This window comes from Eretmochelys imbricata, chromosome 24 (genome assembly GCF_965152235.1).
Source record: "Eretmochelys imbricata isolate rEreImb1 chromosome 24, rEreImb1.hap1, whole genome shotgun sequence".
NCBI classification, from domain to species: Eukaryota; Metazoa; Chordata; order Testudines; family Cheloniidae; genus Eretmochelys; species Eretmochelys imbricata.
The window spans coordinates 11767029-11779005 of record NC_135595.1 but is presented as its reverse complement, the minus strand read 5'-3'; the positions used below and the strand labels follow the sequence as shown (position 1 = coordinate 11779005).

General features: G+C 58.7%; 1 protein-coding gene across 1 annotated transcript; it reads left to right on the top strand.

Annotated features, from left to right (window-relative positions):
- Positions 1 to 225: 225 nt before the first annotated feature.
- On the top strand, positions 226 to 7722 carry VSIG8 (V-set and immunoglobulin domain containing 8). The gene is made up of 6 exons (XM_077841634.1): positions 226 to 274; positions 2839 to 3041; positions 4288 to 4489; positions 5585 to 5749; positions 6130 to 6264; positions 7580 to 7722. The coding sequence occupies exons 1-6, from the start codon at positions 226 to 228 to the stop codon at positions 7720 to 7722; spliced, it is 897 nt and encodes a 298-aa protein (XP_077697760.1).
- The last annotated feature ends 4255 nt before the right edge of the window (positions 7723 to 11977 follow it).

Sequence of the window (11977 nt, the reverse complement as noted above, 5' to 3'; positions counted from 1 at the left end):
TCAGGTAGGCACAGGAGAGAGCGGGCGGCAGCTCACACTCACGGCTTGGAGCCGCTCACTCACCTCCTCACTCACCCCAAAGGCATTCTCCTTGGAGGGAGGAACACCCAGCCCCGGCAGATAAAAGCAGCCCCAAGACGCTCTGCTTCCCTGTCTCCGAGCTCCCCACTCAGGATCGTCTCTCTTCTCTGCTGCTCTGGATACGCTGGGAGAGGCTGCAGGACCATGGCTGGGCGAGGGACTGTCCAGCTCCTCCTCTTGTGTCTAACACCAGGTAGGCTTCTCCAAGGGACCCCTCAGGCCCTCCCCAGCCAGCGACAGGGAGCCGGAGAGGGTGGGAACGCTACTGAACTTGGCTCTAAACCCCCCTCCCTCCCCATGGCTCCCAGCCTGGCAATTTAGGGCTCATCTACATGGGGAAATTGCCCAGCATAGCTGTAGTGGAATAATGCCTGTGAGCTCCTTGGGATAGGAACTGTCTCTTTGTTTTGCATTTGCACAGCCCCAAGCACCATGGGGCCTGGTCCCTGGCTGGGGCTGTTAGGTGCTACGATAATACACCTAATAAATAATGTACAGCTCCTAGCACCATGGGGCCTGGTCCCTGGCTGGGGCTGCTAGGAGCTACGGTAATACACCTAATAAATAATAACAATAATAGTTGTGCTGGAATAACTTCCTTGTGTGGACACTTGATTCGAGAATAACATGGAGTTCATTATGGAACAGGAGCAATTATACTGGAATACAGTCATTCTCATTCCAGAGAAGCGTTCACACTGGGCAGTTTAGCAGGCAGAGCTAGAGCCGAATAGTTTCCCCTATAGTTGTCATTTTACACCTGTGTGTACTCAAGCCCTTAGTGCGCCACAAAACTGCTCCGGCTCCATAAATCTGGGCATTTCCCGTATGGAGCAGCGCTGACAAAATGCAGCAAGAGAGAAACCTCTTACGGTACGTCTACACTGGAGCTGGCAGTGTAATTTCCAGCTCAGGTCGGTGTACACAGAGTAGTTTTGATTGAGCTAGTGCACTACATCTGTGGTTCTCAACCTTTCCAGGCCACTGTCCCTCTTTCAGGAGGCTGATTTGTCTTGTGTAACTCCAAGTTTCACCTCACTTAAAAACTACTTGCTTGTAAAATCAGACATAACAATACAAAAGTATCACAGCCACACTACTACTGAAAAACGGCTGACTTTCTCATTTTTACGATGTATTTATAAAATAAATTGATTGACATATAAATATTGTACTTACAATATAAAAAGCAGTATAAACAAGTCATTGTATGGAATTTTAGTTTGTACTGATTTCGCTACATATAGCCTGTTGTAAAACTAGGCAAATATCTAGATGAGTTGATGTACCCCCTGAAAGATCTCTGTGTACCCGCAGCGTTTCAGGGAGAACCACTGAGCTACACAGAACAGTGTAGCTGCCACGGCATGGGTGGTAGGACACTTGGGATAACTGCCCCGAGTACAGTCCCGCCCAGGACTCCAGTTGCTTGCTCAGGTGGCTAGCCCATCCCACCGTCAGTACTGCCAGAGCTGGATTGCTATTTTTACTGAGCTAGCAGCTCCATCAAAGCTAGAATATGTGTATCTACCTGAGCTGGAATCCCCTCAGCTGCCACAGGAGTGACAATCAGCCAGCAGCACCCTTTTCCCAGGCATGTTACCTTCCTGTGCTGTCCTCCCATATAGTGACACTTTGCAAGCAAGAGTCCTTTGCACCTGGATTACACTGCACCTAGAAAGTGCTCTGCAAAGAGTCACCAATTAATTACACAACAATGAAACACTGGAGAGGTCCCCTCAGGCTGGTAGCAGGCAGCTCTCCCAGAGTACCAAGGCTGGGTGTGTTCTGCAGACATACCTGGCTTAGACACATCAGCCCTGGCAGATCTAGCTCTGAGAACCTCCCCTGTGGACTCTTTTCCAGCTGCAGGCAGGGGGCATGGCTGGGCTTCCCGGGCCTGTGGAACCCTGGCTGCTGTTGGCAATTGGTGCAAGTTGGAGAAGCCTCTTAATGAAGCAGTGCAATAAATAACAACACCCCCGCCCCCTCATTCCCTGCAGGACCTTCGCTCACTTTCCCGAGGCTGAGTCAGGACCCAGCAGGTTGCTGAAACTGGCAACTTTAAAAATCAGTTGAGTGAAATTGTTCACTTCATCAGCGCGGGGGGGGGGGGGGGGGGGGCCTTTGTGCAGGATGCTGCCCTCTGCTGGCTGGAATGTGTTGGACTGGCACACTCCTGAGTGCATTATGTGCACGCTTGTCCATTGCAGTGCCCCCTGCTGCACAGCATTTCACATCGAGCCCCAGTATCAGCAGTGTGGCTCCCCCTAGGGGCTGTCTGAGCTCACTGGCCTGAGGTAAGTATTCACCAGAGATCACCCCAGGGGCACTGGCCTCAGATACAGGGCAAAACCCACCCTGCTTCGCTGTATTCTGACAGGGCCAAGTGGGATCCTTGCAGCAAGATGTCCACAGCTTGACAAATATTGGGCAATAGAGCCCAGCTCCGGGGAAGGGAGCCCATCTCTGCCCAGGGCACAGCCTGGTCCCTGCATGGATAATGCCCCCCTATGCAGCATCTTCTAAAAGTTGATGGGACATGCTTCCCCCAGAGCCCCTTCTCTGACAATCCCCTCACTCATTCCCACACTGGCAGGCCACAGGACTGGCTCCCTGCATAGCTGGCTCTGGGCACTGCAGGAAGGGCTCAGTCTCCGCAGAAGGTGCCCGGGGACTCCTCCCTCCCTTTGCAGCTGTTCTGCCCAGCACTAGCCTGTCTGTCCTGATGGGTGGCTCTGTCTGTCTGTCCCTCAGCTCTGCTGGAGGCCGTGCGGATCAATGCAAAGGGCCAGCAGGTGCTGTACCTGGCTCAGGGGGACTCGGTGAGGCTGGGCTGCCCCTACATCCTGGAGCCTGAGGACAATGGACCCAACAACCTGGACATTATATGGACCATGGTGAACCCTGACCAGAGGCTGCCGGTGAGTCTGAGTCCTGCCCCTCATCCCACTTCCTTAGCAAGGCACATCAAACGCCTGGTTGGAATCTGTGCTGGGGTCTGTTTCCAGCTCTGCCCCTGGCTTGCTGGGACACCTTGGTCGAGTTCCTGCCCCTGCCTTTGCCTCATGGACTGCTACGCCCTGCCCAGCACTGGGTCCTTGCTCAGATTCCATCTCCCATGGATCCAGTTCGATTGCGGAGACCCCTGGGCACTGCCCCCTCTGCCAACCTGGCTGATGGCACCCGGCCACCCTTCCTCACCCTTGTGTGTGTGCATATTCTTGAGCCCCCTCATAGTGCCGGTCCCTCCCTCGGGCACAGCCCCAGCAGCAGGTCCGAGTCTCCCCCAGGGCCCATTGAATTGTCCTGTTCCAGCTGCCCCCTGTGACTTGCCCCAGCGAGAGGCCTCCCTCAAGAGGGGCTGTCACCCTCTGCTCCTGAGGCCTTGACCCCTTCCCCCTGGGCCCTGCGCTTCTGCCTTCCACAGAATCCCTTACATCCCCTTCCCCCCGCCGCCCCATGCCTGGACTCTGAGCTCACCTGGCTTGGGCTCCACCAGCCTCTCCGCTCCCAGTTGGCCCCAGTCCCTGGGCAGGGCATTCCCTGCCCCACCACCCAGCACCATCAGTGTAGACTGGGGTTCTCGAACTTCATTGCACCGTAACCCCTTCTGACAACAAAAATTACTACACAACCCCAGCAGTGGGGACTGAAGCCTGAGCCTGCCCGAGCCCCTCCACCCTGGCCCTGGGGGCCAAAGCCAAAGCCCAAGCCCCACCATCCTGGGTGGGGGGTGGTTGGAGGGGGGCAAAACCCAAGCCCTACCGATCCAGGCGGGGGGAGGGGACAAAGCCAAAGCCCGAGGGCTTCAGCCCCAGGTGCGGGGCCTGTAACCTGACCCGCAACACCCAGGGCAGAAGCCATGGGACTTTGGCCCTGGGCAGTGGGGCTTGGGTTTCAGTCCTCAGTGGTGGAGCTGGAGTTGGGGCTTGGACTTGGCCCCAGGCCCCAGAAACTCTAACACCAGCCCTGGTGACCCCATTAAAATCGGGTTGTGACCACTTTGGGGTCCCAACCCACAGTTTGAAAACCACTGGTGTAGAACATGCATCTCTAGCAGCTCCCTGTACAGGACGGTCCCCAAGGACCTGGATTCTCAGCCCCCAGTGCTGCTCCTGCCCTGGTTCTGCCCCTTGGCAGGTCTCCAGTCCCCCTTGCTCACCACTCACCATTGCTCACTGCTGCTCGGTTCCTCCCCATCAGTTCCTGATCTACCAGGACCAGAAGATCAGGTATGGCAGTGTCCCAGGCCTGCAGCGGAGGGTGGCATTTGTGGCCCAGGACCCAAGCCTGTATGATGCCTCCATCCACCTGGCAAACCTGCAGGTGTCGGACTCGGCCACCTACGAGTGCAGGGTGAAGAAAGCCACTGTCGACACCCACTTGATCACCATTACTGTGCTCGGTGAGTCCCGCCCCCAACTGCTGGCCCCTCACCCCCAGCAGTGGCAGATTAGCCACTGGGCCAACAGGGCCCATTCCCAGGGCCCCCAGCCAATTGGGGACCCCCCAGAGAAATGGGTGCCCATGCCCCGACTTACTTGGCCACCCAGCTCTCCTTCTGGGGAGTGGGGGATTGTTCTGCAGGCAGAAGGGGCCCTCACTTGCTCTGACCCAGGGCCCCACAAACCTTTAATCTGCCTCTGACCCCGACCCATCCACTGCCCACTGACTCAACCCCATCCATTAACCAAACCCCACCCACTGACCCAGCCCCACTCACTGACCTAACACGAACCCTTGCCAACACCCTCCAGGTCACCCTCATCGTGCTAGGTGAGTCCCACCCCCCCACTGATCCCCCCATGGTCCACTGACCCACATTCTACTCACTGACCCAACCCCACCCATTAACCCAACCACACCTTCTGACCCAAATTCCACCCACTCACCCAACACCAACCCCTGCCAACACCGTCACTGTGCTAGGTGAGGCCCAGCAACCCTGCTGATCCCCCTGCACCTACTGACTCAACCGTCACCCATTAACCCACCCCCACCCACTGACTCACCCTCACCCACTGCCAACACCCACCAGGTCACCATCACTGTGCTAGGTGAGTTCCAATCCCCACCCACGGACCCAACCCACTAACCCAAACTCCCCCTACTGACCGAACCCCCACAACTTAAGCCCGGCCACAGATCTAAACTCCAACCGCTGACCCAACCATCACTGCCCCCGCCACCCCCAGACCTACCTCTGCCCACCACCCCCGCCTGCCATTCCCCGTGGACAGACACTGCCTACTGATCTGACCCTGCCTGCCAGTCCCCATATGCTGACTTCAGCCCACCGACCCTGCCCACCAATCTGCCTGTCCATCAGCAATCCCCATCCTCTGACTCCCCCTTTCAGGGGGCACTGCCACCCCATTCCTGCTGTACCCGAGCTCTGCCTGCCTGCCTGTCTGTCTCTGAGCATGGCCATGTCCACCTGTCCATCCCTGCTGCTCCTTACTAGCTCCCATTAACTGATGTGATTTGTGTCTCTCCCCAGAGAAGCCGGCCGCCCCTCGGTGCTGGATGGATGGGGAGCTGGCCAGGGGCAGGGACCTCATGCTCAGGTGCTGCTCTGATGGGGGCTCCCTTCCCCTCTCCTACCAGTGGTCCAAGATGGGAGGGGACTATGCCATGGGCTGGCTGCCCCCCAGGACAATGCAGGGTAAGCAGTGGGGGCGGGGGGTCCCTGGGAGGTGGGCTGCTCACTTTGCTGAGCTCATCATGGGGTGTGTGCACCAGGATGGTGCAGGGGAGAGGTGGGGGCGCCCAGAGGGTGGGATGCTCTTGTGCTGAGCTGGGAGCATCCCCTTGGCAATGTCTGTGACATGAGTTTCCTGAGGTCTTGGCACCGGGGGGACCCTTTTCATGGATGGAGCAGCTGGGGTGTTTTTGGGGGTGGGCCCACACATGGCCCTGATGTGTTGCCAGGGGGCTCTGGCTGCCCTGCGCTGTCCCAGGGCCACCTAGGGGTGGAGGAGCTGGCGCCGCCCTGTCGGGGGTACTTTGTGGGGGCCCACTCAGGGCTGGGTCTCTCCTGAGCAGGGCAAGGCTCCGGAGACCTGATGATCCAGAGCCTGTCTCAGGAGCACGCCGGGACCTACTGCTGCCGCGTGACCAACAGGGTCGGTTACTCCCAGTGCATGGTGCACGTCTCCATCCCTCGCATCGGCTACTCAGGTAAGATGGGGGGCACAAGGCCAGGACAGGGGGCAAGCACCCGAGCGCCCAGTGGGGCAGGACCCAAGCATCTGGCAGCAGCTTCTTGAAGCTGAGCCTGAACCCCAGGCTGGGCTGGGAGCGGGACCAGCCTGGCGTTGTGAGCACCCTGAGGGGAGGGGCATGTCCAAAAATATCAGTGTGAGGGGCAGCCTGAGGGGCCAGAGCCAGAACAGAGCTCAGCCCCCAGCAGCCCCCAGGGAGCACTGGAGACCCCCCCTTCCCTGTAGGTAACAATGGAGAGCCCCCTTCCCTATAGGGAACAATGGAGAGCCCCCCTATAGGGAACAATGGAGAACTTCCTTCTCCATAGGAAGAAAAGGAGTACTTGTGGCACCTTAGAGACTAACACATTTATTTGAGCATAAGCTTTCATGATGCATCCGATGAAGTGAAATGTAGCTCATGAAAGCTCACGCTCAAATAAATGTGTTAGTCTCTAAGGTGCCACAAGTCCTCCTTTTCTTTTTGCGGATACAGACCAACACGGCTGCGACTCTGAACTCTCCATAGGGTACAATGGAGACCCTCCTAGGGAACAATGGAGAACCCGCTTCCCCAAAGGGAACAATGGAGAACCCCCCCGCAATAGTGAACAATGGAGAACCCCCTTCCCCATAAGGAACAATGGAGAACCCCCCCCAATAGAGAACAGTGGAGAACCTCCTTCCCCGTAGAGAACAATGGAGACTCAGCCCCTCCTGGGCTCTGTGGTTGGTGCCCCACAGCTAGGGCTCTGCTGGGCTGTGGTACTTTAGTGTAATCCCGGTTCTATGGGGGTGCTGTGGGGGGAGGGCTGGTGAGCTGTGATGTGCAGGAGGGCAGACTGGATGATCTGATGGGTCCTTCTCGCCTTAAGCTCTCTGACTCTAATCCCCCTTGCCTCCTGCATTGGGAACAATGACCCATAGACAGCAAAGGCGACTCCCCCATCTCTGCCCCCATCGCTGGGGCTGACCAGGTGCCAGGGACGGCCAGGTTCTTGGGGCCAAGCTGCAGCTCCAGGCTAATGCACTGACCCCACGCAGCAGGCACCTTCTCACAGGAGCTATTGCCCATGCAGGGCCCCATGGATTACATGGGCCTGGCCAGGGCCTCATGGGCAGCCCAGCAGGGGACGCCCCTTGGGCATGCAGAGCGAATATGGGAACAGTGCCCGGTGGGCAGGGGTGTCGATGGGGCTCAGCAGCCAGGGGTCCCTGCGGTGCTTTCTGGGTGTAGGTCCCAGCCCGGTACGGGGAGGGGAGAAGGTGACAGGTTTGCTCCCCTTCTGCAGGTACAAGGAACGTGGGGCTCATTGTGGGCTCTGTCCTGGGGGCCATTTTCCTCCTGGTCCTGCTGCTCTCGATCCTCTGGGCCCTGCTGTGGTACTGCAGACGGAGGCGCAGCCAGCCCGTGGTGCCTACTGAGATCAGGTGACGCCTCTGGGCTGGGGGAAGGGGGCGCCGTGGAAGGGAGGTGGGGAATAAGGGGGAAGGGGCAGGGAAAGAAAGGGGGTTAAGGAAAAAGAGGGGAAACAGGCAAAGCCTGGAAGAGGCTGGAACGATAGAGCGAGACCCGAGGCTCAGGGTGACAGTGTGACCCGAAGCGGCTGCGTTGGCACCCAGAGACCCTGCATGCGCCCCGAGGGCGAGCAGACTGTGGCAGGCCAGGTAGGCCTGGCACTGGCTCAAAATGAGCCAGCGGAGGGGGCTGGGTGCTAAAGGGGCAGGGAGGAGTGACCTCACGCTGCCTATCCCTGCCCACAGAGACTGTGCCCCTGCTGGCCCATACAGAGGTGGCCACCTGCACCCCAGCCACGGCTGCTCGCATCACATCAGCTACACGCCATGCCAGAAGTAACACCCCCAGGGGTGGGGAGGAGAGCACCCCCTGCAAGCAGCGGGACTCCCAGCTATGCTCCAGCTCCAAGCAACCCAAGAAGCAAGAACCTCCCCACTGTGTGCCCAGCCCCACGGCTCCATCCACCCTCTGCGCAGATCCAGGGAGCTCCGACGCTGCTCCTGCCCATGGGAAGCCCATGAACAATCCCAGCTGCTGCGGGGGCATCCCCATGATGGTGCTGACACTGGGCAGGGCTCTTGGGCTGAGACCCCAGGGCGGTAGCAACATTCAGGGACCTAGCGCTGACCTTTGTGCCTCTTTCACAGGGTTGCTGAGCCCCTGCCCCATTTCCACCAGTGGGGAGTGGGAGAACCCCCCACCCATGCCATACGCACCCCACGGTTAGGGAGACTCCTTACTGCACACAAACAAGACGTAGGGCTGGTAATACCCCCCGCACCCACCTTACACACACACACTTAGTGGGGTGAACTGTATCACGACATGTCAGGCCGTGTGTCGTGACATGATGCACCTGGCACTAGCTGGATACAAGTATGGAATGTGACGGGGGGAGGGCAGACAGCACCCAGCAGCCTGGGAACTGCCCCTCTACAGCTCAACACCTTGTTTCTCTAGGAGGCCCTGGGGTTTGCACAGCCTGTCCGGGCTCCAGCTGGAATGACAGACACACCTTACTCATGGGCCAGGGTGATGGGGACAGATGGGGAGGGGGCTCTCTGGGCCAGGGATGATGTGGGGGACTCCTTGGGGCTGGGGGTGATGGGGTCAGGGATGATGGGGGTCAGGTAGGGAGGGGGGCTCTCTGGGCCAGGGACAATGGGGTCAGATGGGGAGGGGGCTCTCTGGGCCAGGGATGAGGGGGGGACTCCTTGGGGCTGGGGGTGATGGGGTCAGGGATGATGGGGGTCAGGTAGGGAGGGGGGCTCTCTGGGCCAGGGACAATAGGGTCAGATGGGGAGGGGGCTCTCTGGGCCAAGGATGAGGGGGGGACTCCTTGGGGCTGGGGATCATGGAGTCAGATGGGGAGGGTGCTCCCTGGGGTCAGGGATGATGGGGTCAGATGGGGAGGGGGTTCTCTAGGCCAGGAATGATGGGATCAAATGGGGAGGGAGTTGCCTGGGGCTGGGATGATGGGGTCGGGGTGGAAGAGGTTCCTAGGGATGATGGGGACAGATATTGAGGGAGCTCTTTGGGACCAGGGGTGATGGGATTGGGTGAGGAGGGGGGGTTCCTGGAACTGGGTTGATGGGGTCAGGGGGGAAGAGGTTCCTAGGAATAATGGGGGCAGATATTGAGGGAGCAACTGGGGACCAGGGGTGATGGAATCAGGTGGGGGAAGGGCTTCCTAGGGGTGATGGGGACAGATGTTGAGGGGGGTCCCTGGGGTCAGGGTTGATGGGGACAGATGGGGAGGGGGTTGGGGTGAGGTGGGGTAGAAGCTTCCACACCAACTTTGGTTATTGCATGGTTCAGTCATCATGCTCTAGTGTGGCAAGCAGGGAACCTGGACTCCTGGGTTCTGTTTCCATCTCTGCTACTGATGTGTCCCTGTGTGACCTGGGGCAGGTCCCTTTCCCAAGCTGTGCCTCAGTTTCTGCCTCCATAGACTGCGGCTGGTGATGCACACTTCATCTGTGGAGAGTGGTGTAAGAGCCAAGTAGCGCTGCTCCCAAGGGAGAGGTATCAGCCTATAGATCGTGTGTGTCGCACAGGGGCTACCAGGCTGGCCACAGGTAGTGGCATGTACAGAGCAGTTCCATTAAAGGAGTCAAACGGACTGAATAATTTATGGGACGTGTCCTCTAACACCATCAGAAGGAGAGACCCGCCCCCTCCCCAAAGCAATGGATGGGGCTGAGACCTCTTCCCCTCCTGGCTACAGGGTGGGGAGAGTGTGAGGGCTGTGCCCCATTAGAGCCACTCATGGGTGCGTACACACACACACACACACACGCAGCCCTCTCACTGCATGCTCACTCACATACACACACACCCCTTTTCCGTGGCAGGCTCTGGGCCTGCATGGGCACATGGGTTCCTTTCAGACCTTGTCACCCCTTTGTTCCCATTCTCTTTCTCTTGGTCCCACATAGCCCCCAGGAGAGGGGAGCTCCCAGTCCCAGCTCCTCCTCTGAACTACTCTCCCTGCTGCCCGGGAGCCCTCACTGCCTGCCCAGCCTCCCTGGCCAGCTGGGACAGGGGCCGCGGGGCTCGGATTGACCCTTTGAATGACTGTAATTACCATTGGAGCAATTCACCAGGGGTTGTGATGGAATCTCCATCACTGACAGTTTTTAGACCAAGCTGAGATGTTTCTCTAACAGCTCTGCTCTAGGAATCACCTGCGGTCAGCTCTCTGGCCTGGATTATCCAGGAGGTCAGACAAGATGATCACAGTGGTCACTTCTGGCCTTGGAATCCATGAATCTTTTATACTCTTCTCAGCCCCAGCCGCGTCCAATCAGGTGACAGAATAGAGGAAGGGGAGATGAAGGCAGCTGAGTACTGGGCGCAGCAGCCCCTAATGCTGGCCCATCCCCCACCCCCAAATGATCAATGCTCCCGCACACTATCCCCCCATAGCTCCAGTCTGCTCAGCCCAGCTCCCATCACCTCCCCCTGCCCTTGGCACATAGGCCTGGGCTAGTAGAGAGCATTCTGAACTGGGGTGCAGGAGCCCGAGTTTCTCTTCCCAGCTCTGCCACTGGCTTTGTGTCATAACCTTGAGCCAATCCCTTAGCCTCTCCTGTGCCTCAGCTCTCATCTGTACAATGGGGGTGGCCTTCCCTGCCCGCGGGACCTGAGACTAAGGGTTTGTAGCACTTAGAGAAGACACTACCTATGCCAATGGGAGAAGCTCCCCTGTTGGCATTGGTACTCACCTCCCCGCGAGGCGGTAGCTATGTTGATGGGAAAATCCCACCCACCGACACAGCGCTGTCTACACCAGAGGTTACACCTTTGAGCAATGCAGTGATACCGAGATAAGTTGATAACGCAGATCAAGCCTAAAACCCATCGATGGCTGTAGCTCAGACGCCCTGCTGGCGAGGGGCAGAGTTGTCTCCATTCAGCATGGAGCATGGGAGCAGGAGCAGGGGAAGCGCCCTGAAAGTAGGGGGGGGGCACAGAAGGGGGGGGCCACAGGGCCCCTCCTGCACCACACCACACCCTCCGCCCCCCGAGATCCCACCCTGCATGGCCCCTTCTCCCCGAGGCCCCGATTCCCCCTGAGGCCCTGCCCTCACACCGCCCCTTCTCCCCGAGGCCCTGATTCCCTCCGATGCCCCACCCTCGCACTGCCTTTTCCCCCCAAGGCCCCGCCCCTCATTTGCTCCTCTTCACCCCCTCCTGCCATCGCTTGCCCTTTCAGCTGGTAGAAAGTAGGGGGGCCATGGCCTCCTGGCTCCCTCCCCCCATTCCAGTACCCCGATGGGCAGGGGTGATCTTCAGGAGCCCAGAGCACTCTGGGGCAGCTCAGAGCCATTAGAGATGCAGGCTGGGGACCCAGGAGGAATGGTGTCTCTGTTGCCACAGCAGGGAAAGAGCATCAGGGGAGAAGGCGAGACAAGCCCACCCCAGCTGGAAATACAGCCAAAGAAACAGGAGTGTAACCTGCCCCTGACTCAGTGCCTCTGGGAAACAGGCACCATGGCTGAATGCTCCAGCTGGGGAGCCAGAATAGGGGACGCCAGGGGCCCCATCACTTTTTCCCACCCGTAAGGGCAAGCGACAGGGGGAGTGGGCAGAGAAGAATGAGTTGGGGCGGGGCCTCAGGCAGAATGGGTGGCATGAGGGCGGGGCCTCAGGATGAAATAGGTGGCAT

Excerpts from the sequence above, each read along its gene's own strand:
- VSIG8 (XM_077841634.1), top strand. The coding sequence starts at position 226 with ATGGCTGGGCGAGGGACTGTCCAGCTCCTCCTCTTGTGTCTAACACCA. Across the intron at positions 4,490-5,584 it reads GATCACCATTACTGTGCTCG|AGAAGCCGGCCGCCCCTCGG; the intron begins GTGAGTCCCGCC and ends GTCTCTCCCCAG. Across the intron at positions 5,750-6,129 it reads GCCCCCCAGGACAATGCAGG|GGCAAGGCTCCGGAGACCTG; the intron begins GTAAGCAGTGGG and ends TCTCCTGAGCAG.